The sequence below is a fragment of the Haemaphysalis longicornis genome, unplaced genomic scaffold, assembly GCF_048455015.1.
Source record: "Haemaphysalis longicornis isolate Haplotype H1 unplaced genomic scaffold, Haemaphysalis longicornis Haplotype H1 scaffold_6, whole genome shotgun sequence".
NCBI lineage: Eukaryota > Metazoa > Arthropoda > Arachnida > Ixodida > Ixodidae > Haemaphysalis > Haemaphysalis longicornis.
The window spans coordinates 15,618,782-15,646,531 of record NW_027526407.1 but is presented as its reverse complement, the minus strand read 5'-3'; the positions used below and the strand labels follow the sequence as shown (position 1 = coordinate 15,646,531).

General features: G+C 43.6%; 1 protein-coding gene across 1 annotated transcript in view; it reads right to left on the bottom strand.

Moving 5' to 3' along the window:
• LOC144142270 (venom metalloproteinase BumaMPs1-like) overlaps window positions 1-25,693 on the bottom strand; it is a 60,332-nt gene extending 34,639 nt beyond the window's left edge. Inside the window, exons 1-9 of the mRNA XM_077673640.1 lie at window positions 25,572-25,693; window positions 22,827-22,999; window positions 14,644-14,736; window positions 13,482-13,608; window positions 13,317-13,373; window positions 13,078-13,196; window positions 4,665-4,736; window positions 4,410-4,552; window positions 1,066-1,115 (exon numbers count right to left, since the gene is read on the bottom strand). Coding sequence (XP_077529766.1) covers window positions 1,066-1,115; window positions 4,410-4,552; window positions 4,665-4,736; window positions 13,078-13,196; window positions 13,317-13,373; window positions 13,482-13,608; window positions 14,644-14,736; window positions 22,827-22,999; window positions 25,572-25,632 — 895 coding nt within the window. The 5' untranslated portion in view covers window positions 25,633-25,693. The remainder of the gene's footprint in view (window positions 1-1,065; window positions 1,116-4,409; window positions 4,553-4,664; window positions 4,737-13,077; window positions 13,197-13,316; window positions 13,374-13,481; window positions 13,609-14,643; window positions 14,737-22,826; window positions 23,000-25,571) is intronic.
• Between the last annotated feature and the right edge of the window lie 2,057 nt (window positions 25,694-27,750).

Genomic DNA, 27,750 nt, shown 5'->3' with positions numbered 1-27,750 from the left:
TTGCTTTGTACGCAGGCTTTCACATCTGTCCCAAAGTTGACCGCGTTAACACGCGCTAGAGCCCGCGGCAACTGGCGTCGAGAACACGGCGCCTTTAGCACGAAGGCGACGTATGTCCTCTCCACTTGAGGCGTGAACGCACGTAAACTGGCAAGTAGAAGAGGACGTGAGAGAGCACGCCACATACGCTGGGCAGAGTTTTCTCCAAGATCAGCTGGCCGACACCGGGTGCTTCTTACGAGGTGCACACCCATGTGCGCTCGGAATTTTTCTTAAAATTTTTTTTCTTAGCTTCCCACATTGCGCAAGCCCATGCGCAAGCCTTGGACACGCCTAGCCTTCTTCACAAGGCGCAAGCTCACATGTGCGCGCTTTTTGGTATTTTTTGGTAATGCAACCAGGCATAACATATAGCCTAAAAAGCTCTGATGATAAACAAGGCCCGTAAGTTCTTGCAATGAGTTTTAAATGCGAACACAATAGTGCCCGATTCAACAACGGTCAGTGTTCTTTCGAGGTGAACTTGCACAGCAGGTTTCGTGTTGTTTTCTAGGCTGTGCTTTTTTATTTTGAGTGAACAAGTATTGGATTTTTTTGCGGACCCGAGTGGCCTGTATCGATTGTGATTGGCGGATTGCGCCTTGCAGCGTGTAGCTCCAGTCACTGCACGCGAACCTGTGCCTGCAGCAAGTATTGCCTGCGCGCCTTCCCCGTAGCTAATATTGTGCGGAGGTTTGCCAAACAGAGCGGTGTTAAGTTTCACGAGTGACAAGAACAGGATAGTAAACGTGACACAGTAACACGCTTAGGATTTTCTCGATGTAGACACCACCGACACCTATTTGTTAGCTGTGTTGGCATTTTTGACTTTCGCAATAAAAATGTAAATTTGTGAGGTAAGATAGTACACCTAGTGACGACCATACCAACTCAATAGATAGAGAAAAATAACATGCATGAGAAATGTGATTGCGGATTTTATGTGATCGAAAACAGTGACTTCGTAAATGTAACACCATTAATCTCTAAATGGTAAGAAAATAACGGCTCATTTGTACATCTTACCTTGAAGGGATTTTTCGTACCGGGAGCCTTCAACGGCCACCATGTCTGTCCTGCGAGAAAGATTAGTATTGTTAGTCATTCTGTTGTGACCGTAGCTACACAACTGAAAATGGGCACTCACTTAGGAGTGATTTGAATACAGGATCATGCAATTGTTTTGTCAGCGCTATACTCTTCAAAAATACAAAAATAAAGCTTCAATGTTCACAAGACATTTTTTCTCCTACGTGTTTAGTGCTTGAAATTACTGAAGGACATCCTCTTAACTACCACCACGAATACATCGTCTTGAGGTATTTTTCGAAAATTTGTGCCTGGTGAACCGATAAATTATCTCTGATAGTTGACAAAATGATTTCATTATCCTGTGTATTTTTGGAACAAGTATATTATTATAAATTGCTTAAACCCCGAGCAGTTCACTGATAAAGAGAATTTCTTTTGTGTTTTGTTTTTTCTACTACGTTGTGTACTTATTTCATGTTGATGCTTCTTCTGCTTCTGTTACATTAAAATGGTGGCCAAGTGAAAACAATGCACACGTAGTCGATAAACCCATTTTCTTTATATACTCTTCTTTTTTGAGTGTAACAAAACCTTGAAAATGAGCTTGAGGCACCTCATTTATAAATGAATTGAGAGCAGCTAGAGGGTTTGTTGTTAGTATGGTTTAGGATAATTCATACTCAATGGTGGGCTGAAATGTTTTATTTGCAGTGTCTCTTGTGGCAAAACTGAGTAGCCTGTAAACATACAGTCAGTATGGAACTAATACCGCCTATACAAAATATATAAATTCCTGCCGTCGACAAGGCTGTGGAGAGCGGGGGCCCTCTCCGCCACCACGGCTGCGGCGAGTCACGCGGTTGCACTTCAAGGTCCAACGGTCCCCCGTGACGAAAGTAGCTGGACCAGGGCAATAGGGCTTTGACGTTAAAAACCGCCTATTTGGTGAGAATGTAACCTGTGTACCTCGCGTTGCGAAACCGATGTCTCTCCGATAATGCTATTTCGACACACCCGTATCCGTTTAGATTTCGGTATTTGGCCCCGGTTTCATGGGAGCATTACTCGAGTTTTAACACTCTCTATCTTAAACAAGACACTTTTTTTACTACTGGGCACGCTAATGCCGCCCGCCCGCTATATCAGCCGTTGTTGGGCTGCCGCAGTGCCTGCACAAGCGGTAGTATGATGCGGGGTTAATGGCGTGTAGCCGTGTGTGATATGGATATGTGTCTGTTTGAAGTTGTTGCAGGGTAACGCGTAGTTCTTTTGATAGTTTTTCTGATGGTCGCGGGAAGACGCGCCGTTGAGCATGTAGCGTCACGCTACAGGCTAAGAGTTCACAAAGCCGGTTTCCGCTAGTTCTAGCGCGTGATAACGTGGTCCACTTTGGGAGAAATGTATAGGGCTGCGGATAAAACGATCCAGGCGGGCCAGTCATTGAAAACCTTCAGCAGCAAGTTGGGAAATCCATGGGAGGTGTAACAGGGAGAAGGGAGAAGGGATTCTCCCATCGTGTGAAACGTGCCGTGAACGCATACGATGCATTTCCGTCTACTACGGGGTTCCCGCGAAGGGAGGTGGGCGTAATTTGTTGTTGTTAGTCTCCATTCAAAGCAGAGTTGGACATCGGAGCACCGGCGCTGGAACGACGGAGCGGAGCGGCGCAGGTACCGCGTTTTATACCACCGCATAACGTTGAGGGGAATGAGAGAGAGCAGCGCATGCGCATGCGTTAACCGAGCGCTAGCGCGCGCCGACGCACAGCTGGCATTGCGAGGAGCGAGCGCTAACCCGCAGATAACGCTGCGGTGAGAGCGGCGGAGAGAGCAGCTGGCACGGCGAGGAGAATGGGGGAGGGCGCGGACAACGACGACGCCGGATGGATGGAAGGATGCACGCAGCATGGACAAGGCGGGTGAATGATATGCGTTGCATCTAAAAGGGATGACAGAAGACGAGCGTCACACCCCAAGAAATGAAACGCCCCGTGAAAGCCACGGCGCCGCTACTGGAGAATGAATGCGACGACATAGGTTCAATCCGAAAACAAATTTCTGGTACTGAAAATAAAACAACACATAGTTCACTCTTCAGTGACCGGGTGTGTGTGGCTTTTTGAGGGGCAGCGACGTCAACAAGCAGAAGACATGGCCGCGCCTCTAAGCATAAACATGCATAAAGTTAGTTAACCAATAAAAAGCTTGGTGGTCAGAGGTGTCCCGGCTTTTCTCTTAGGCGAATCCTCGTGCCACCAGGGCGATGATGGCCCAAATGTTGATATTTAAGAGAAACGAGGTTTTTCTAGCTCAAATAAGTCATTTATGGCGTCTGGTCCTAAATAGAATGGGCGCTGCTGCAATAGGCGAACTGCCCACATTATGCTGTCCATACGCACATTGTTTTTATTGTCTTAACCAAATCACACGCCACATTCGCCTATTCGCACATTTGCTCGCTCTGATTTGCCGTTCTGAAGCGCTGTCGTCAAGCCTACGTGTGCTGTTTACCAGCGCATAGGTTATCGTGACAAATAATATTCCTGAAATATACACCAACCTAAGTTTGCAACAGCACTTTCGCATTCGTATACCTACAGCTGCAGCATTTCATTATCATCGCGGTAGAGTCAACTACACATGGGTTTGGAGTGACTTTTAATCGCAATAGTGCGCTGTGTAGAAGTTTTCTATCTCACAGATCATCTTCAGAGGTCAGGGCCTTCCCGGCGGCCTATGCAGGATTGTGGCAAAAAATAATGGAGTGATAAAAACCTATTTTTACACAAACGTACAAATGCAGGAATTATGCCCAAAGCACCTCGTTTTGAGCAATACCAGAATACGTCTGTGATACCGCTCCAGGAATTTAAATAGATAAACTGTGCCTGAGTGTCCAATTTCAAATAAGTGAAATAAAACGTTCTTGCGGAGCTCTTTTACAACATATTTATTAAATAAAATCTCCAGTGGAGAACAGATTCAAAAAGAGTTTGAAAATCTGTTTTATCTTTCCATCCGACTGACATGGACTGCTTCAATGCTCGAACTCTTCTGTAACTGCATCCTTCTTGGGATATATATTCCTAGCCAAGTCAGTCTCATTTTTCCGCAACAAAAAAGGAAATCCCATGCAACAGAATAATAATGGGTGGACGCCGGTGGATGCCCCCTCATATTGCAGCTAAATCAGGACGATCATGCGGACGAGTGGGATGATGGCACTAATGATATGAAAAGTAAAACTTCATTCGATAGCCTTGAAACTCCATAGACTAAGGTCACTGTATATTTGTATGGTGCGCTCGAAAAATACGTGAAACAAAACTGTGGGCTTACGCTGTAGCAAAGTAAACAAGGTCATAACGTCCGTATGAATTGTTGCGTTTTTGTACGTAGTTTACTAATTCGTACAGAGTTTTCAACGCGTCAATTGAAACGTAAGGCTGGATCCACTTCATATATTTCCGTTCTTCACTTACCTAGAGGGGAAAAAATTACAGGAGAATGATGATGTGATATGACAATATTTAAAGTTTAATATCTAAAGAAAGTAGTTTTTTTAACCGACAGTTGAAGTGGACTTGAGCTTACGGTAGTAACTTCAATCGCACGGAGCTTGAGGTGAATCTCCGGCCTCGTTGCAGTCAGGTAGCGAAGTTTAACCTGTAAATACAGGCATTTCAGGTTATCAGAATTTTGCATAAAAGGTATAGCGAACACTCTGCTATTTGAATATTTTAGATACAATACGCTTTATTATACTTCTTTTAAATTTTATTGCCTCTAAGTCCATGCCTGCGAAATGATTTGACACAGTTCGTCCCAAAAAGTGGCTGACATAATTTCAGAAACAATGTAATTGTTTGGAAGAACTTGCATTTTTTGCTTGTCTGGAAATCTGTTGTAATTATCCTTGTAATAAATAAGCTAAAAGTTGTGAGGTTATTTTTTTCATGTGGCTTACACACTTTAAAAAGACCGCCATTTGATGTCTTGCAGTAAATATTCGTAATAAGGTAGCCTCACTATAAGCAATATATGAATAGCTCCATTACAATAGTTTTCTGTTGGCCTGATGAAAGTCCCGTCAATATTCACATTGATTTACCCCCCAGCCCAAACAGTTTAGGCATTGTGAAGCTACATTAGAATTTCTCAATTGTAAATATTGGCCGTAAGTATTGAAGCTGAGGTAATTTCCAAGAGTTTTTTAGTGTAACCTAAGTATTGCAAGTTGCAATGCCACTGAATTGCACTTTTGTAAAGTTCTTGGCAAAACAATCTTTCTGATGACTAGTTTTTCTATGAACTGCAAGATTTACTCTATACCAATACATTTACATTCAAGCAGCTTCCACCGCCATCAGCCGGCATGCACATTGTCTTAAAAAATGTGCGCACAGAGAAGTGCGTGCAATGACATCAGCTAGCCACAAAGCTGTGTACACTACCTGAGCGTTATTTCATGTGAGTTATATAAAATAGTCCCTTATATCGTGAGATGGAGTGAGTTTGAGCTAATGTACACCAGCTTTATTAAAGGGAAGAAAATTGTGAACTTGGTGTTCATTCTAGCATGGTGTTCATTCTATCAAAAATAGCGTTCATTGCTGCGAACGATGCATAAGCCTCACCCAGGAGCGCCAGTGTCTACATCAGCACTATGAGGTGTTCATCCGAGAGATTTCAAATTGCCCTGCATGTTCTCCTGTGGACCGCACTCTGAGAACCAAAGAGGGCTTGCTATTGCGCTAAGCCGAGCCTTTATTTCGATCTGACTGCATAATAAAAACTCTCCGCTTTTTTGCATTGCAATAAACTTGTCATCTTGACAATCAATAAGTCGGTAGTGTATGATAGGAAGCAAAGTTCGAATCCCTGTTCCAGCAGTCAGCGAAAGTTGAGTACACAGTACCAAATGAACCAAACACCCAACCGACTAAGTACCTATGAATTGCCGCATCAGTATCCTAAGGCCGTTTGGCGCTAATATCGCTAACACCATTTGCTCTACGGAACCGTGAACAGCTCCTGAGAAAAGCAAACAACCCTTAGAGTGAGGAGCAGCCAGACTTGAAGAAATTATTTGGTGTGTTAGAGTCTTCTCTCTTCTTTTAATGGCGGCGGTATCATGGCGTTCCTGGCGATATTTATAGGGTACTGTATTACTGCTACGTCATGCTTGCAGCTCTTTGTTTGCGTTTGTTTTAGTCACGTTCGCCTGTCGCACAATAAAATGTCATGCCGCGCAAGCCATACTTTTTCTTATCCCGCATTCTCAATGTGTCAAGGAAGCACCGTAACACCACACTCGGCTCCTAGCCTGGTTAAATTCTCATGAAAACTGAAAGAATTCTTCCCCTTTAAAGCGAAATTGATTTTCTCTACTGAACAACAACTCCAGTGTTTCTCAAAAGGAGAATCAAAGCGTGGCACTTGGTGCCCAGCCAAAAAAATTTTCGTGTAATTCGCCCCATAATTCACAAAAGGTCTGCCACATTTGCGTCGCTATTGCGCGTGGAAGCGCCGAAATAATTTTATTGCATGTGCCATGGGGAGGAGAAAAAAATTCTATGGGTGGAATATAAAATGATCTTTGTTTAAGTTGCCCCCATATTTTGTAAGAGATTGTAAGTCACGATTAGCACTCCTAACTGCTTCTCCTTAAAATTCTGTAATTAAACTTGCGTTTTAGCGAGTGTGAAGGTAATCGCAATCGAAAAATGCAGACTAACTTTAGTGCCCTGTATCGCTTAGCCATTGCAAGGGAAAAGTGATAAAGGAAGGTGTTGAATGAGCACAGAGCTGACCAAAATTTTGTGGTGCAAATTAAGGGTTATGTAACAGGTTGTCACAAGCTCTAATAACCTACCATGCTCTGCTTTTCCTGTCATAGCAGGACTTGTTCCTGTAGTGTTCGCATGACCTCGGAGGCGTTTTGAGCGTCTGAAATGTCGACGCTAAGGCCTTAGAGCAAGCGCGGAAAGTTTTTGAACCGGACCGTACTTTTGCACTTGTGCTAGGTTAAACAGCGGAGCTGTTTAAGGTTGAGATTGGTTAGCTAGCGTTCTCCCTTGTGAATCATGCACAAAAAAGCGGCATAGTATTTCCTCCGATGGACCTGGTGCTACCGAACATTCGTCCCGAACCGCGTGGTGTTCACAAAAGCGTTTTGAGACCTGTTTATAAGGGTCAAAACAACACTGTGTGCTGGGATGAAGAAGAAAAAGTTTTTGCAGCTTTGAATTATATGTTCGCGTCCGCACCAATTTTTCAATCTCCTGATCGCACCAAGCCCTTGAGCCTTCTCAAGAAAGCTTCAAGCAGGCGCCTTGGCGCGGTTCTCTTAAAAAAGACAAAGCGGTTGTTTTACACGGTATCTCTTACGCAAGCCGCCACCTGTCCCCGAGAGAAGCGCGCTACACAACCATTGAGCTTGAGCGTTTCGCTTTAATTTTGGTTGTACACAAATTTTATATTTACCTATATGGAAATCTTGTAGCCGATAAGTTGCCGATAGGTCTGGAGCACTAGGTATATTATTTTTCTGACGATACGCAAGTTCCAATCCCCTAGACTGCTTGCTTTTTTTAAGTTGATTTTTTTGTTTTTGGCGATGTTTTTGTATACTGAATTCAGCTTTTCTACGCCCTAACGTTCATTGCTTTACGAGTGAGTTCGCAGAACGCCCGCAGACTGACACTCACGCGCTAGCGAGTTCTCCTCGGCGTCCTGTTGCCATAAGCACCCACTACTTGCGGGCAGTGGGCACAGTCCCGAATCAGCCGACCGTCGGCCTGGTGTGAACACACTTTTTACCATACAGACATGAGCGAGGCAAGCTCCAAAGGTGCCAGAAAAGAGCATCGCAATTGAGCGTCTCCAGTGATGTGGAGTGTGTTCATCCGCTGCGTACGCCTCGGCTACTGATTGCTACTGTTCCAAGCCGTGCTGGTAGGTTTATCAGGCGCATTTTACAGCCGACATCGTGGCAGAAGCGCGGAATGCCGGTAACGGAGATATAGAGAATGACCACCCAAAAAAAACTTCGGATGCCAAGAATGTTGTTTCTCAGAACGAAAACCGAAACTTGTTTGAATACTAATCTTGGACATTGTCCAATCACGTAGCACCTTTTACTGGCGTCACTGCTGTCTGTTGGTGCGGCCGCCGCAAACCGCTCATGTTAGTTCGTCTTGTTTTACGATTTCCAAAATAAATTCCACCTTATCGCTCTCAAAAACGATGAGAAGTGAGTATAATTCAGCCAGTCTACGCTGCGCAAGCAAAAACCGGAGCTTGACAAATTCACTCAGGCGTCCCTTTAACGCACCCATGCCACACAGGCGATGACTCCTGCCGTAGTGGAGGACTCCGGGTTAATTTTGACCAGCTGAGGATCTTTCACGTGCGCAAAAACATCGAACACACGGCCGTTTTCGGTTTTCGCTTTTACCACGAAAGCGGCCGCGGCTGGGAATCGAACCCGCGTCCGTGTGCTCAGCAGCACCACGCAATAGCCATTGAGCCAGCGCGGCCGAACGTCCTACTGTCTGCAAAGGTGGCTTGCCCGCGAAGCGTCTACTCGTGTACCTTTTCTTTTGTTCTCATTTACTTGAGGGAATAGCAGAGGTTTTATACGATAACCAAAAAAGCCCAGTGGCAAGTTGTTTCGATGAGGTACAAGCGCAGTTAAAACGATGGTTTGAAGCCCTTATTCCGTCGTTATAAATTTGTAAGAGATAGCCATGATTCCTTATTCGTCTCAATATTTCTCGAGCAAAACCTTCCGTTACTCCCAACTAAAAAGGATGTCGCAGTGGCCCGTCTGACACCCCTAAACTGACAAATGTTATCTATGACTTTTCTGTAAGCATTAAGGACTGCGGCCAAACTGACATAATCCTAATAGAGCTAACGAAAGTATTTTGTCGTGCGTGCCATAGCCAATTAAGCAAACTACTAGCCAAACGTGAAAGTGCTATTGGTGCTGGAGAAATTTCTGAATAGATGAAAAACTATCTCACTAACGAATCAGAGTTTGTTTCATTCGCCTGTTTCATTTACAGTTCCTTTCACATTCATTAACCAAATAGGCGAGTGGGTTCCCAACTGGCAAAAGTCCATCAACATTAAGATGTCGTATCAATGTCGGTAACTAGACAAAAAAATCTATCTCTTTTGAAGTACAAAATTAACGACTCCCCTGTAGCTAATATCAGCCGTCATAAGTAGTAAGGGATAAAATTACATCCGAGCTCAGCTGGGACACCCACATCTTAAACGTTACTGCACCTACCGTTCCCAAACTATTTGTTCTTCAAGATGTCTACGACTGTCAGCTCAATGTACCAAACTATTGGCTTACATTACAATTATTCGACATATTCTTGCAGATACAAATACAGTATGGTTCGCACAGACTACAACTCATATTGTGACTGAAGAAAATGTGCAGCGAAAAGCTAAAAAATTCATTCGCAGTAAGGAAAGACATCCTTATTCACCCATCAGCCTACTATCGGCCTCTGGCCGGCATACGTTAGCAGTTAGAGCAAGGCAGGCGTCTCTTCAATTTTAAAGACGATAGTCTTTCTTGGGCTACCTAAACCCAGAAATTTTGGTCTGTCTGGATGTCTCTCTGTCTGACTGTCTGTCTGTCTGTCTGTCCGTATGTCTGTCTGTAACTCGATTCAGCCAGCCGGCCAAAGTAAAATGCTTACTGCGCAATAGTCTTATAAACTCACAGCCAAATGTAAACGTCTAAGCCCGGTGTATATGTTCATATTTGTCAACTTTGTTAAACAAGAACAATACATTGCGCAAATATAAGACAGGAAATTAGTACACAAGGAGTATTTACAGTGTTCCTTTAATAAAATTCCTGGATGCTTGGTTTTTCGATAGCAAATGATCTTCTACATATCCTGCAGAACAACGCGTACCGCCTGCTGCAGCCTGTGCCGCCTCCGACCTCCGGCCGGCATATGAGAAATCACATGGCAACAGCAAAGAAAGGTTTTACTAGCTAGGTTTCATGTTCTGCTTGGAACGTACGTCGAGCACAGCAACACGGCTCTATCTATAAACCTTGAAGTCGCCACCTCGATTCACGCGTGTCTCCCCCGTACTGCAGCGCTGGCATCGAGGAACCTCGCCTGTAGCAGTGCAACGCGGTAAATCCAAATCGTCTTGAGCAAACCTTTAGTGTGTTTACCTTAGGATGAGCGCGAAGGAACAAGAACATCATGAGAGGTGAGCGGGAAAGCGAAGGGAGGCATTTCCTTGGCAAATTTCTACAAATACTATCGTCTTTTGACGACATTTGCAACGAAAGGAGCAGATACGCGGCCAATTTTTTTGTCCCAGTTGTTTCACAAGTCTAATGCAATTGACGTCACCCAATTATATGTCACTTTTAGAGTTGCAAAAGCCACATTACACGAGCGTACTTTAACAAAATATTTCCGTCTCATTGAAACATTTTAATATTCACTTTCTCGATTGCCCTACACGAAGGCAATCAGTTGGATCCTGACATCATCCAGGTCAATTCGTGAACTGAATTTGCCAAAAAATACATACACTTAAGAACTAAACTATTTTCCTCGAAATTCACGTTGCGGGCTTACACTGCCTTTACCACATGATGTCTGCTCTTTTGTTTATTCTCTGAGTAATAAGTAATATTTTTTCCGTCCATGTGCAATTACCATTTGTTTAGCCTTAATTTTTCCTTGTTCTCTGGGAATTTACAGCGTTCACTGATAAACTGTATGTGTTTATATTACTTTTTTTCTTCTCTTTTCAAATGTTTTGGCCACTGTAATACTTTATCTTGGTTCTTGAGTTCGATATGTTACTTCGAAAACTTCAGAAATATAAATTCCATGCAGGTGGTTATATGCAACATGAAAGGCTCGTTGCTAATAACTACTCTGGCTTAATAATGCATTGTATGTGTTGTGCCCAGCTACAATGGTCTCAATCTAAGAGTGACTGTATTGGAGTTTCATGAAAAGGAAAATAAAAATAAACTACGGACAAAGGGCAAGCCACGACAGACAACACCTTTCTGACAGTGACAGGTCTAAGCAATACCGACGCAGCATCTTTTGGGTTTGGAGGATGGTGATATAGCGAATTGAACTCCTAAAACACTAAATACGTTGACTGTTCTTTCTGCGGCCCAAAATATTCAGATAGCTAGAAGAGGGGGAAGCTGTTCCCAGTGGTCCCGGGCAGTGGAACACTTTTGAATCTTGAACATGCCAGGCGAATATACACAAGGCATGCGAAATTCTATCAGCAGTATGGGCGTGCTGCGAGAAAACAGCCCGTCACAGTAGTCAACTTCAACGTCCTTTGGTAGTACAGGGATCGCAGGCCCTCACATGGGGTTGTTTATAAATACCCGTGCGTCAGCAACTCGTTAAACCGCGCGCTTGCCATACGCGAATACTCTGTAACCATCAAATTGAAACACTGGACGTTTCCACAGCTCAGGGAGAAACAACATTGCACCTCTCTGAGTAATAAAATCCTTCGTGAGATCGACTCCACGATGCTCCCTCTAATGAACACTGTTTTGAAAGCTGAAAGCAGTGAAAACCTGGTTGCAGTTGTGGCTCAACCATGAACACTGACCTGCTTGTACAAGTATTTTAATGATGCCTGTAAGTATACCTCAGTGCGACGACCGCTGGTAGCTGTGAGAGACCTGATAAATAATACTGTCTTGTTTCCCGGGCGGAAGCATGGTAAATGGCATCACCCAATGGCTAGGGGTGCTAATGCGCAACTGTATTCGAGCGTAACTGGACGCCGCAACGTTGCGCGGTAACTACTGCTCCCATGACGTACAGTTCGCTTTATGGATTCATACCTGGCGCCGCAAAGTGCTGCGAAACCCTTTAATCGCAGCTGGGAAGGGGCCCTCTATGCGAACGAATGGCAGTCGAGGGAGGTGACAAGCCCTTGTAACCGAATTAGCTCGGGGGATACGGTGCAGAATAATGTAGAGTTCTGCAGAACTGGCTCCACAGGTGGCCCTTAATCACCTCGAGGTTTTTTCAGGAAAACGGCAAATACTCCAGAAGTTGGAGAATTAGGGCTAACATGGTTCACCCAAGGTTCGCCACCTGCCTTTTCTAGTGTAGCGCGCATAGATTCTTCTCCCGCTGAGACGGAAATTTTAGGTTAATCTAGCCATACAGAGGTCCGATGTAAAAGCGGGGAACTTGATGTAGGCCTCTGGTGGTGTTCGGTACTTTAGAGAAAGAGAGAAAGAAAGAGCATTGAGAATTTCCTTCAAAGGAACGTTTTTTGTAGTCCACCCATCCACGCAAAAATACCTTTGCGAGTTTACAATGTGTGCGTCTGCCGTACAGTGCCGACACATGTCTGCTAATTTATGTTTCCTTCGCCCTGCTTTGCAATATTATTCGAAATAGGCCGGAATGAAAGGAAAGAACAAAACTGAAGCTGGTATAACTCTACGCCTGCCTGACCTTAAAAGGGCACAATGATAATAGAGCGTTACGGTAAATAAATCTCTAAACTTTGTGTTGAAGGTAAGTATGCTCACGTATACTTTTCTGAGTTGCCATAGAAACACTTTAAAAAAATGTTTTTTGTAGTAAGCCCGGTGAATCAAAAACTCCTGTGTTATGTGTAATTCGACCACAGAAGCGGATTGCATGCTCAGGACCTAAGGAGATACTTTTCTCTTCTTATGGTTCCTCTTTCTCATCTTAGAGACAGTCTACACAATACAATGCGGCATCATGACGTATCCTCTCTATACGTTACAGTGCAGCTTACTGCTATTTAGGTTGCTATTGAATGCAAAGTTCATGTTTCCTTGACCGGGTAGTCCACTATTGGGCAAAAATCTTCACCTTTTCCAAATACTAAGAATGAACTATTGTAGTCGTACAGTAAAATATAAAAGCTTCCGTAACACAAACACCACGTATAAAGAGTTACAAAAACGTTTACTTACGACGTTGAATTCAATTAATAAATATCGGACCATATCCCTTACTTTAGTAAAGCCTTGACGGAATTTTGAATCGACGACGAGGCGAACTTCGCAATGCACTTTCACGGCTTGATACCGCTCTACAGGAAATAGAGAGTATGTATTTAACAATTTCACTTAAGAACCAACAAAAAAAATAATTCAAAAACTAAATTTTGTATTAAGAAAACAAAATTCTCCAAAGGACGTTACAATATTACCAGCTTGCGTAAGCCTCTCCTCCACAACTGTTCCATTTCTTTCTGTGATCGGTACACCTAGAAAAATTGGAGTCGCAACGTGCTGTTACAACGTGTGGCAAACTTTAAACAAGAAAAGTTTATGTATGCCTTCATGCCCATGATATTTGTAAAATTGTAGCTTACCGTAAACGGTTTTATAATTGGGATCATCGTTGCTGATTAGTTCTAAGGCATGGGGTACGTGACCCTCATCAGTGCGTTCCATGTTTTCCAAAGGCCGAATTTTTAGATTTGGTCCAACTACACCTTCCTTGTAGTAAAAAGGTACCAGAAAAAACACAGTGAAAATTAGTACACCTTAATTTACGCTACCTGAAAAAGTTAAAAATGAGCTCTAACAAAAACAATGTTCACAAATTGTGAATACATGTTTCATTAAAACGTTTCTGACACGACAAATAAACAGCGACGATGATATGTCAACCATGATATGTAGCGTCTATAAATATGAAACAACTATGGCCTTGTGGGCACTGCGGCTTAAGCCGCCTAATATATCGAGGGTGCGGTTTGCGGCTGCCGGCGAGCGGATGAAATCGCCATGCCCTAGGTGCTGCGTTAGCAGTGGAGTGTTGTTTTTAGGTTGTTGTTGTCCTGTGTTATAGAAGTGATCGCTTCTGCTTGCAGATAGTGGGTTACGTGCGCTGAGAGCTGACTATTTCCACCTGCTTGGATGGGTCAAACACAAGTGGGCAGTCTCTCCGCGTTTGACGCTGAATGAGACAAATAATAGTTACTAGCAACGTTATGAAATGACAATACTGCACATTTTAATTTTTAGAGGGCCCACAAGATTCAATACGCCCAAAGAAGTGCTGTTCTTCACGACCATTTGTTTTCCGAACGCGAAGTGCGCAGTACCCCCGCGTTTGACGCTGAATGAGACAAATAATAGTTACTATAGCAACGTTATTGAATGACAATACTGCACATTGTTAATTTCTAAACGGCCCACGAGATTCAATACTTCCAAAAAAGTGCTGTTCTTCGCGACCATTTGTCTGCCGTTATTTTGCTCGGCTATGCATTATTCTGATTTATTGTAGATGCATTGATTTCTACAAATTACTGCCTCTGCTATCGATGAACCAAGCAGCAACGTTTTTGAGCGATAGGTTTACTCTCGCACAATATTGTCATTTCTACAGAAATTGTTTGGGAAAACACCAGAAACGAGGTATCAGAAGTGAGCGGTAGCATAATGGTAACTTCAACTTTGCTAAAAGGCCACAAAATATTACCCCGCAAACGCTTGCGCCGAGCAAGTAAAATCAAACAAACGTACCACTTTCACCGATCGACCATCTTCGGACACAAAAACGCTTGCGAAATGTTTTTCGTCGTGATACAACTCGTCTTCCAAAGCGTAAATATCAAACTGAAAAAAAAGTTGTAGAACGTAATAAAATTACAAACGCAAAAATCCCAGTGTTTGAAAATCCTAGCATTGAAGCAAGCAAACGCTATATTCCCCAACAAACAGGGAGCGTGACACACCTCCGTACATGTAGTTTACCTTTTTATAATGCTGCATTGAATGAAAACTACGGGGCAACATTTGCGACTTTTCAGTAACTCTTTGTGGGTGGTTGCGGCTATTTACCTGCCAGAGAAACTCTTAATTCTTGGTTGCTCAGCAGTGTTAACATCAGAAGCAAAGCAGAGGACACCTGGGGACGACCATGAACAAAAATATACTGGAAATTGCATTCATATAAGGTGTGGAAAGCAGTTCTTGAAATGGAGCGTTGTGGACATTAATTCTACCTATCGAATATTGTGCACTTTTAGCGCGAACCTATTAATCGGTATGCTCACAGCGCAAATGTTCAATGTAACTCTTCAGATGTTATCCTTGAAAGCCTCGCATGCAAAATTCTAAAATTCTAACACCATGTGAAAAGGACTGGAATTGTGGCTATCAAGCTTCTGTGGCTTGCCTGATCAATAAATGATAGGATAAAAGTCGGCCGCACCCTTTTGTAAACGTTGTTTTTCCAAGACGTAACGCTTTGAAAAAAAAATAGATCCCAGAGGTGTAATCCTGCATTACAATAGTCGTGACTCCTTCATACAGAATTTCAGGCGCAGGCCAGCGCGACCGACGTTTCCGGCCTGAAGCACAGTGGAACGGGTGATTGGAAGGAGCCCTAATTGAACAGCTTCATGTGGCTGCCAGCACTGTGGGCGGAAACCGGCCTGCACACAACCGTTCTGTTGTTAAAAGTTCAGCTATACCGAGTCGAGAATTGTTTCCCCATAGTGGCATAAGTGGTTGTAGCCGCGGGAGCGAATGATGGGATGCACCTTACCACGTAAGCTAAATTTTCGGATCGAATTGTGTCGAGTTGCTGTGCTTCCCCACGTACGTTTAAGTGCCAAACGCAAAGAGACTCAGAGTAGAAGACACAAGTCCCACCAGGTCAGGGAGAGAAAAGGACTACCAATTTTACCCTTTCACTGAGGGTATTAAGCTGCTCTTCTGTGGAAAAATAAGATTACGTCAGCTGCAACAGTTATATTTACATTTGCGCTATACCGAGTTTTCAAACTCAGCCACAATATTTTAGAATTAGCATTGTAGCAAAATGAGGGCAATTCAATTTCATTGAACCATAGATGCACTAATGACTTTCTAGTCGGGTGACAAACGAATACTTTACATGGAATTCTTTAGTTAACAACTCCACACAATGCGCATCAATATATTAAATTCAGGGAAGCGTGCACTCCCCGCAAGACTTCATTGGTGAAGCTGGTACCGGACACATAGTGAAGGTTCAGTAGCATAGTTTATTTGCATAGTTGCGGGTGCTAGTGATCGTCGTATGCATCAATGATGTCGTCGTCTTCGTTGTAGGGAGGGGTGGATGAGAAGTCATTACCAGCATTGTATACATCTACGAGCTCTTTGGCATCGACTAGAGGCAGCGGTGGCGAGATCTGCAAGTCTCTGCTAGTATTGGCGGGCTCGTTGCAATGTCTCAACTTATACATAATCGTTTGCAGAGATTGCGGCAGGTGCGGTGCCCTTTTCAAAGCAGGTTCTCTTTTTATTGGAAGCATTAGCCGTGATTTTTTTGTCTAAGCCACTGCATCCGGGTCACCGCGAGGCACGGGGTCACGAGCGCGTGGTATTTTCTCGCTGTCCGGAGTTTTTTCTAGATTTTTTTTTGCTACGGCCACTGCGCTCGCCCAGAACGCTTCGTGGTTTCCGCGTAGCACGCATCACGTTGGCTCGGCATATTATTCATATTTTCTCTGAAACACCAAACTTACTGCATGCGCAAAAGCTCCGCTGGTAAAAAGGTTTCTTAATATCTACTGGCAGTGAGGATGACGTTTGTGATTTTGCTGCAATATAAGTTATTACATGGGACACTTTACCACGTACGGTGGCGTTTGTCCCGTTGTCATGTCACTTAAGTATTTGAAATTATAATACCACCTAGTTTTGCCAAGCCTAGATTCATGATGACAGACATTTTGGCCAGAGTATGAGTCAGAATTTGCAACACATTTTTTTTAGCCGAGAGAGGCTGCGCCTATACCCATCTTTCAACCAAGAACTCTTGGACTTTATACATGAAGTCAACTGATTTCGTGTATCTGTGAACTCTTGCCTTGTTTTGCCACAGGAGACTTTCGAATAAAATAAATGACACTATAGGGACACGTAAGAAGGAATTAATTTTAGAGCAGTTTTGAATAGATCAAGTGCCAACCAGAGTGGCGGTCTCCCGATCACGGGGTTTAAATATAGCTTGTTGCAATCACCAGTTTTGCTTTGTTGGATGCAGGTAAAGATTGGCGGCGGCCGCCTGGGGATCAAACTACTTCTGTGGAAGCACCAAATTTTAAATTACTTGCTCACGTTGCTGATATTCCTTTCCTGTCTCACCTTTGTAGCTTCAAGAGAGCAACTTGTGTTAGGGGGTATTTCTGTGGAACCCCTTTATACGGCTCCTCAGGATTGCGAAAATTAGTCGCGAAATTCGGGAGCCAGAAACATGGAAGAGCAGAGATTGCGCTTGTATCGTTTTGGCGACTGATGTGCAAAAAACGTACTGTAAACTATAAAATAAAGTTTTACAAGGCTTGTAAAACCGACATCACAAGAAAACTACATGCGCAAAGAATACTGCAGGGCCGGTGTCAACAACGGTATGTAAACACAAACCTTCTATCGTTATCCACTGCCACAATTCCCGCGTGCCAGTGCAAATCATGGCACAAAACTTCACGAGAAACACGTGTGTAAGCCTTATGTTGACAAGAAGAACTGCGAGTTGTGCTTGTTGGTATAGGTTCGTGATGGGGACAGCGCAAAACAAAACTTGGACAAGAAAGATCACGGGACGAAGCTCTCCTAGCCCGTGAAACTTCTAACAATAAAAACTTTCATATATATAAACAAACAATCAGAGCCACCGTCATCACAGATTGTACATTACAATCTACCAGCTCGCACAATAACGGGGAGCCACAAGCAAAGTACTGCATACAATCATACCGCACGTGTACAAACCCAGAAGCATGTAACGTCACATTTCCTCTGCATGTAAAAAAAAACTTATCGTCCTATAGTGTGACAGACGGTAGGCTGACACGGGTATCTTGTCCTTTCGGCATGCAAAATGCTTCAACTTGCTCCCTGGTGGCCCCGTTCTGTGTTTGTCAAGAGTGATGGTGTATGGCAGCTCCGAACGGCACGCGCACTCTTGGTTGTTGTGGTTGCCATCAATAAACGTGAGTGGCAATTTCGGACGGGACGTGCACTCCTTGCAATGCATGGCCAGATCCCTTTCAACGAGCCCTGATGTTCGCCAAGACGAACGTTCAGGCAGCGGCCAGTCTGGCCTTTGTACTTCTTTCTACACTTGAAAGACATGCTGTAAACCACGTCTTTCCTGCATCAACAAATTTTTTATTGTGTCTCACATCACAACCACCCGTCCTTTTTTTGTCCGATAAGCTTTGCACCAATGGGTAAATCTTCGCCAATTTGTTCTGGGCTGAAAAGACGTCATATCTTGAAGCCAATTTCTCAAGTGATTTAATTCACCATGAAGGTATGAAATAGCTGCGCTGTTATCAGTCGCCAACCCAGCTCCTTTTTTTTCTGCCCAGAGCCGCGCTTCCAGCCTTCCCTATCTCTCGACGATTCTTTTCACAAGCCAAATGAAGATTCATCTCGGTGCCCGGCTGTTCTTAAAGGAGCCATGAAGAGGAAATACAACTTCGTTGAATTTGAAAGAACTAGGATTCAGTATCTCACTCAGCTCCATTAGAGCCACAAAAGGTGTTTTTAACGAAAAAAAAGTACGATAAATTTAAAAACTTTCAAATTTCCTGCCGCAGTGACGTGTTATGAGCAAAAATGACCTCATACGGGCCAACAATAAAACATAATGTTCAGTGCGTTAACTGCACGTTAGCCTTCAAGTGATGTGGTCAAATGTACCTAGAGGCCCCATTACAGACGCCCAGTCATGTGTCGTCGTGACAGGTCAGTTAGGCGGCCTCCAATCGCACAAACAAGGTTCCGTGACGTCATAGAAAAGTTGCGGGAAATTGGATAGGCGGTCGCGACTGCTGCACACGTTTTGTTTAATATCTCCGTTATTTGTTCAAAGATTGCGATGATATTGATATTATTGTTATCGACACTAAGCAGTCTTTCTAATAAACCCAACTTGTATTTTGTCTTCATGGCTCCTTTAACCTGTCTACCGAGGGGCGGCACTCGGTTTTACAAAACGTTTGCAGGACTTGTTTAACACCGATTAACTGCAAGAAAAAGCGACACCGTTCCGTACAGGCTTCGAATGGGCCGAATCATAGCTTGGAAATTACTTCGTAGACGTTGGGTGGTACATCCAGCAAGTGTGGGTTGACAGAAACGTAATTATACAACCAAAAATTGCATTTTATTTGCTTAGATACTTTACACATGTAATCAAGGCCCAAACCTTTCTTCTTGAACGTCTTCATGATATATACAAGCGCGCTACAACCTTGAGCTTCTTTTACTAAAACAAGGTAATCGTCGACATAACTAAACAACTTTAGATTCATGTCAGCCAGCCAATTTTCAATAGTTCTGCCAACTTTGCTAAGAAACAATTTACAGAAAATAGGGGGACCACGGGACCTAATGCGAATGCCTGCTTTCTCTATGTGCACCTTGTGACCCCATCCAACTAGAGTACAGTTCAGATAGAGTGCCAGCAGCAACAAATAACGTTCGACGATATACCACTGGCATTACGAACCGTCGCTTCATCCTTATCTTTGAGGATGCAGTTCTCTACACTTTGCAGAAAAGTATCATGTGGTATGGAGTTATAGCGATCACCAACATCGATACTAAAAGCACCCCAAACCTTCTCTCCATAGGTCCTCATGTACTAGACAACTTCCATGGAGTCAGGAACAAAATAAGGAAGCGATTCCAGACGCTTTTGCAAATACCCACAAAGTGGGGTCATGAACCTTTTTCCGAAACAAACATGCGAAACGGGAGCTCCGGCATGCAGGTTTTTACCGTGAAAAACACTTCTAACAAAAGGCCCCTTTCATTCTTCCCCGAGGACATTATTCAGCTCAAATTTAAAATACCGAGTAACTTCAGAGCGCGTTGCTTAACGACAATGGCCTTTTGAATAGCCTGACAACAATTTTTTGTTACAGCGTTTCCGGTCTTCTCAAGGAACATTTTCGCTGGCATCAGAACAAAAAACTCATCTTTATCGGAAACCGCAACACAAGACCCACTATTCGCCAAAACCCTTATCAAACACCCAAAAGCATCAGAGCGAGTTTGCCTTACATTGCTAGACGCAAAAACCTGAACGCATACTGTAGTATACCTCGGGTTCTAGTCCTCCTTGTCTTCGCGTGCCAGTCCTGCACAGCTCCACCTTTTCAGCGGGCTCGAGAACTGGTTCAACGCTGAACGTGGAACCCGGCAGAGTTACGTGTTCGCATACAATCACAGTGAATGTGCGCTTGCAACACGTCTTTAACTGACCGGAAATGTTATCACGAAAGCACACAAACGGCATGGAGTCACCGCACGTTACTTGAATTCTTGCTGAGGCGTCACTTCTACAAAAACCGTCTTCTTCGAAGCCTTCCTGTGGCCATGCCGCATCCTAGTCTGCAAGGCATTTGGAACGCTTGCAAATAATATGGAACATTCAGCTCTATTTCTGTGCCCCAAAATTGTAAGGTTTCTTTTTAACAATGCAGTGCCTGAATATTCCGTCTGTGAGAAAAACCAGCAGGCGATGAAAACGCACTGGGCTGTTGGGATGGACAGTTGGGCTGTTGGGATGGACAGGGCTGTTGGGATGGACAGTTCATTTTAAAGCTCTTCTTCTAATACTGTGTATATAGGTGGCTCTGAATAACATCACTAATATACCCACCAGCGTGCGGTGTTACAAATCCGGCGCTGTTAAAAAAGTTGGGCAAGGCCTTCAGCCGCAATATACAGCGAAGCTGTTTCTAGAGTTATTGTCGTAGAAGGCCGAAAAACAGCAGGTCAAAAACATGAAAATTTGCAAGTCTGTCCGATTGTGCTGCGATATAAAAATACCTGGTTAAATTTTAGGAGACTGACGCGTTGCATTTTATAAGCTGAATATCTTACGGTGGCCATTTCGTTTTTTAATCGATTCTATTCTCATCTGCGATGTTTCGCAGCTCATTGGCCTAGAGTTTTGTTTTGCGAGTAGGCCTAGACGTCTAATCTGATTCTTTTGAAAACATTTTTCCGCTGGCCATGCAATGGTTTGGTTCATTATAATCCTTACGGATAGTAGGCAGAACCGAAAGATTGCGATACCCATTCGCTCACGAAAGTCTGCGAGTCCGTGTAATGTTTATCAACCTTCTGACATATCGGGTAAGCAATCAAGTTATTAAGGAAACAATGAGTGAGCAGAGGACCGGGTGTTCAAAAAACTGGGGTGGAATCACTGTTAATGTTTGACCAGTATGGCACGCATGCGTTTTATTTCTCCTAACACCCCCTTCTACCCCAGTGCACCCAAGATCACTCCCCTCCCCAGCAGCAAATGTCTTCCAGACCTTGCAGAAATCGACTGAAAAATGCAATGCTATAAAATTGTCGGTGTGATTATGTCAGTTTATAATGTATAACGTTTTCGACGTAGGCACACTTTGTCAGAACGAGTCAGTTTTGTTGCACAGCGAAATTTGTGACCGGTTTTGTAATAACACCAAATCATCCAAAAAATCTGTACACTAAGCCGCTCGCCCCTGCCTTCTTTTGTCTGCCGGGCCAGCGACAAGGGTCTGGTCGTCCGAGCAGTTCACCTAGCTTCAGCAGTAATGGGCGGGCCGCCTAACATTTTTGACGATGGGCCCACAAAGGAGGCTTCGCCGTTTTGAGCGCGAAGGTAATCAACCTCAGGAAAGCCTGAATACTGCCGCTGCACTCTCAATTTCAACGGCATTTCCAACAAGATTCCTCTACTTACACCGCACCTGGAATTCTGGCGGGGGGTGCGGTGATTTCATAAGGGATCGCTGCCTACTGTTAGCGCCACTCCTACATTTTCATGATTTTTCGCGGATAGCTTCCAATAATGCCTTCGATGGCGAATGCGAGTTTCTCTAGCACTCTAGTTGGCTCGCCTGCTCTTCTCCACAAAGGAGTTACTTTGTAGCATTCATAAAGACCATACGGCAATGAAGGCACCTCAACAAGAGACAATAAAAAGTTCTTCGAACATGCAACTTCTTGTTCACATACCCAAACGTGGTAGCCTAACTATTCGGTTTTCCCTCAACTGACCTTGCTGAATAATCGCTAACACATTGCATTTCGGCCGGTTATGTTTGAAGCAATATGATCAGAGCCCTATACTTCAACACGCTAGAAAGCCTAAGTACAGAACACAGCACCTTAATTTCTTTGCAAGAAGGGTTTTGTGGGTCAGTTCTTGGCATCAGCTTCATAATAGCTCATTCTTATTTTCCATCTCTCGCAAAAAATATTGAATTTGGTCTTGCTTTTTGAGCAAGCCCAAACATTTTCAAGGCCATGAAAATTTGAAAATACTTTTCACATAAATGAGAATGTTTTTATTTTATTAGTTTTGCGGCAAAATAGGTAATTTGAACGCACCTAGGAAAAAAGGTTGAATATGTACAACATCCTTTACGCATACTTGGCTCCTTAAATTTACATGGTCAATTCTACACGCGAAATTTACCCCACAGAGAACAACTAAATAATTATTTTTAAAATGCAGACATCGAAAATTTCAGATATTTTATATCAATTTGTAGAATATTTTTACCTTAATTAGATACTGTAGTAGCTGTCACCCAGTGTTCTTTTTCAATTTTAAGAGTTTGCTCCAAAATGAATCGATGTGACACATTTTATGCTTTTAATCTGAGAATCTACAAATCAAAAGTATTGTCACTCACGTAAGTGTGTTGGGGAACCCCTTGACGATATGTCCGCAAATAGAAATCCTCATGCACCACGGAACTTCTTTTCAGATTAAGAGTGAGCTTGTCGTTCAACCGTAATATTCTTGATCCGACATCGTCACGGTCCTCGTAGATTTGCGGAAACACAAGTTCAGCTCCTTTGGGAACTAGAAAAATGACAAGCTCCCGTAAGAGAAACACCTAACTTTCGACCTGCGTTTGAAGTACCCAAAATACAAAGCTCCATAATACACTATATGTCAAAATCTTAGCAAATGATGTTGCTTTTTTACACTTCCCGCAGCGTCAACGTAGAAGATATTAACCTAAATGTTCTGCTTACAATAAAGTGGAATTTCTGCGCTTGTCATATTTTATTTCGTATTCCACGGCCCTCTTTGTTTCCCAAACAAGCTTTAAGTCATATGTTGACTGATAGTGGCTGCAGTTTCAGGATTAAGTAGCCCAGCTTAACCCGACAGCCGGAAACTATAACCCAGGCAGAAAGTTTATATGTAGTTGTCTCAAAAGTACAAAATATCGCCTCTAGAAACTTCGACTACAAACGACTTCGTATCCTAAAATCCTCAATATTTGTTTCCTCTTCGATGCTTGTTTCTTGTTGGTCCTTAATTTCTGTTTGGTCGCTGGTTTTCTGAACACTCACTCTACTGTCAAGAGTGACAGTTGGTTCAAAACCAAGGAGCTGATTTGAATATATCCGATGACTAACAAAACAGATACAGTTTATATTACGTTGTCACATGCTACTACGTTACCCTATATGCCAATAAAAATACGTTCCAAAAAACAATACGGCCCTGCGGCGCGAGGCCGGGGTAGACGCCGCGTCCGCGGCTCATATCCTCGTAGAAATTATCCCAAACCAGAAACACAATGCCCAGAGCACGTTTATTATACTGTGTATAGCTCCCCAAAATACCGTCATAAATTTAGTTAGCTCTTCCGGAGAGCTGTCGACATCGCAAGAGGGAAGAGACTGTTATATGTAGGAGAATTTAATGACACCATACGGAATGGGGCTACAAGGGGAACAAAATAAAGGGGTGCAATCTATGGTTTGATGACAAGAGAGAGGTACTCAGTTTGCTCAACGAACCGCGCCATCCCAACCGTATTGGAATCAGTGTTAGTGGGGACACTACCACTGACTACCACTACATTTGCTAAAAACACGCGTATGGAAGCAACCTGGTTAAACACCCAGGAAAACCTCGGCAGCGACCATTATGTCGTCACTATCGTGGTCAATTCTGGGGCAGTGAAAGGAGAGTCTGGTAAAAAACTACAGCTCATCGACTGGGATGCATTCTGAGCGCTTAGAGCAGAAGCGCGAGGCCCTCTGGTGGCCGTAGCTGGTACTTCTGAATTCAACATAACAGATATTCAGAGCTGGGCAGAACAACTTCAAGCAGACACAAAATGTTCCACTAAGATTAAACCGGAAGAGGCAGAGCTCCAACAGGCGGACGCAATGTTGCTACATTAGTGGGAAGCTAAACACAGCTTACCCACACGACTCCAGAAGCAAAAACCTAACCGAACGCTGCGGCGACGACTTGCGGCCCTCAACCGTGCTAAAGAAGCAACATCGGCATCCTTCTCCATCAATTTCAGGGAACAAACGCAATTGCTGAAAGCCATTCAGGACAGATGCATTGGCGACTGCACCGGCGAGGGTCTTCCTCCGTAAGTGGGCAACGGAAATGCTCTTCTTGACTGGCCCATCACTATAAGTGAAGTTAGGGGAGCTAGCGTGGCACTGCGCACTCGCTCTGATCCTGGCCAGGACGGCATTACAAATAAATTGCTCAGAAACCTAGATGACGAGTCCGTTGAAGCCCTCACAATATACATAAACGTATGCAGGGAGACTGGGACCTACCACACCAGCGGAAAACGGCTCAGGTTGTTATGATACCTAAACCGGGCAAAAAAGTCCAGATTGAAAACATCAGACCCACTTCCACAACTTCCTGCGTAACGACACTATTGGAACACGTTGTTCTAAATCGAATGACCAACTATATGGAAGAAACTAGACTTTTTGCCCACTCTATGATCGGGTGCCGTCGAAAACTGTGAACGCAGGATATCATGCTCTATCTAAACCACGACGTCATCGACAGGGAAAGCTGCTCACCTCTATATACCAGAGCGATATTGGTATTAGATTTAACCAAGGTGTTCGACAACGTCAAACGCTCGGCAATTCTTGACACCTTTGGCCTACTGAGCAGTGGGAAACGGGCATACAACTACGTAAGTAACTTTCTATGTGAACGCACAGCCACTCTAGCTGTAGGGGGGCTCCAATCAGTTGTGATCAAGCTTGGGAGCAGGGGGACTCAACAGGGTTCATTTCTTTCTACGTTTTTAACGTAGCCATTATGGGGCTTCCAGAAATACAGAAAAGATCGATGGTCTCCAACACAGCCATGAGCCTCAGTTGCTATTCGCAAAAGTCAGAATTGTTTCTCCAGAGACCCCCTAGTAGGGGTATACCTACTGACCCGAAACCCCGATTGTTAATATTTTCGCAAATGGAACGGAGCCCAATATATGTTTATTGACCCCCAACTAGGCATCTTGCCGAATGAACAAAAATTTTATTACACAAAACAGCCCCAATATATTTATTTCCTATATCCTTCACGAACCTCCTAGCAGAGTTGAAGACAAATAAAGGCGCACTTGTATTTTACACTAATGACTTACCATATGTGGCAGCTACATAGAGAAACGAAATCGACAGGACAAGCGTGAGCCGGACGAGCATTGTAACAAGTACTGCACAGTGAAAGAAGTCCACAAAACTGTTTTAAACAGCTTCGCTTTCAAGGTTCACAAAACCGCTGTCCGCAGCGCCCTTTGAATGCCGCAGGAACATGTGCGAGAAACTCAGGTGGTAGCAACCTACAACATCTTCAAAGGTTCCAGCACACGCCAATATTTTTTGTGAATATTTTACTCGAGCGTGTTTATCATTTACTTTTCTTTTTTTCAGCCGTGAATGTGAAATTATTTATACTCCGTGCTTGCTTTTTTGTCGGCAAAGAAATCGCTACCAAAAAAATCTCATTAACCTTCATCAAACTTTGCACATGTCTTTACATACCACGTAATTTGAGGTAGGATACAGTCACTCTGCGCAGGTATCGCCCCCACGGAAAAGAAACTTGGATAATTGTGCGGACGTAGAAATCAGCAAACCGAAAAGGCAGGGCAATGAACCAATGAACTGGTGGCTGTTCCTACAGGTGTTTATAAATCATGTAAAGAGAAAGCCCCGTTTATTTTGGGGTTGCCTCTGCTCATGAAAATGAACTGATTTTGTAATTGGCTATAGTGCTGAACTGTCATCTTTCGAGTTTCATTGAATACATTCATGTAAAGGGAAACCAGAAAGTCAGGTGTTGTCATTTACGGTATATCTGGTTCTAGACATGAAAGAAAATTGCTTCGGTAAATAAATAAGAGGAAAGCCCAAACGACAGCAAAGAAAGCTCGAGTGAACGGGGCGAGCTTCCCTGAACATACCTACACGGGATCACTTTACCTTCGGACTCTATCACAGTGCCCATCGACTGGCGGAATATGCTGGTCCTACCAATCACCCTGTCGTTGTAAGAAAGCACGAAAAACTCGCAAGATACCAATGATACCAACTTGGAGATGCACCATAAATGTTCCTATTGGAGAAGTCGCTTTAAATGTATTGCGAAATGGCCAACAATTTCAATTCTCATGTTTCCACGACACTCGTTATTCGCAGGGACTCACGCTGAAGTAGTGAAACGGGATCTGGTGTTTTGCTAGTGCTTTTCCAGCAACAAACATATTTTACAAAACTATTTCGGCACATGCTTTACTCCATCATGATACTTAACTTGTTGAAAGTTACTTAAAGCCCGTTCAGCATGATCAGAATTTCAAAGGCACACGTCGCCCGATGGCAGCAGCCATGGTACGCGGTGTTGCGGCGACGATGGACATGCAGCTCGTTGCCGGTTTAGCTATGTGGGAAACATTGTTGGAAGTGTAATTTCCTTCATGCTAGAGTGAAAGAGAATATGTGGTCTTTGTATGGGTGGAGGGCCGCTCCGTGCCTGGGCGCCTGTTGACAGCCAAATTCGTGCCATGTCGAAATGTATTGACGCGAACATTTTCACAATGGCTGATTAACGCGAAAGTTACAAACAGATACTGATGGGTTATATGAGAAAAGTAGGTTTTCATGTCGGACGGAGAGTGTCTGTTTGCATTTTCTGGGCTCCAAGCACAAGCCCGATCTCAGAAGCTTCTTTCGCTAGCTTTGAACGGTATAACAAAGACGTAAACCTAGGCAGTGCAGGCGCATGTGGCAAAAACATGCCCTTGCACAGATAGCTGCCACCCGGGGTATTTACGGCACACAGGCAAACGCGGATTGGTTTTCTTATTCCAGTACATACCATAATAGTATGCAACAACACTTTTTTCATAAGAAGGGAGTCAAGACTCCACACACATAAGCCTGTATTGCAACCAACGGCGACATCTCTGGAATATACTTTCATGCATTCTCCAAGTCTTTTGTACGAAATGGGCGCAAGCACTGTTTTATTGTCAAAAACTGTGTTTGATTCCTGTGTCATATGTATCGGTAAAACACGAACGCGAAATGTGCAGCGAAATCTGCACCTTCGAATGATTTCCGGGACGGAGGCTGCCTTGTAGGTGTGCTTGGCGAGCGTCTTATTGCAGCAGAGTCGCCTCGGCAAAGCTGTACTGGCGTCACTTTCGTAACACATATGACATGAGTGAAATTTTGTTGTATTCCGGCATAAAACGTTTCTTTTAAAATATAAAGCCCGGAAACGAAGAAACTTAAGTATAACGTACTTTTTATTTTCAA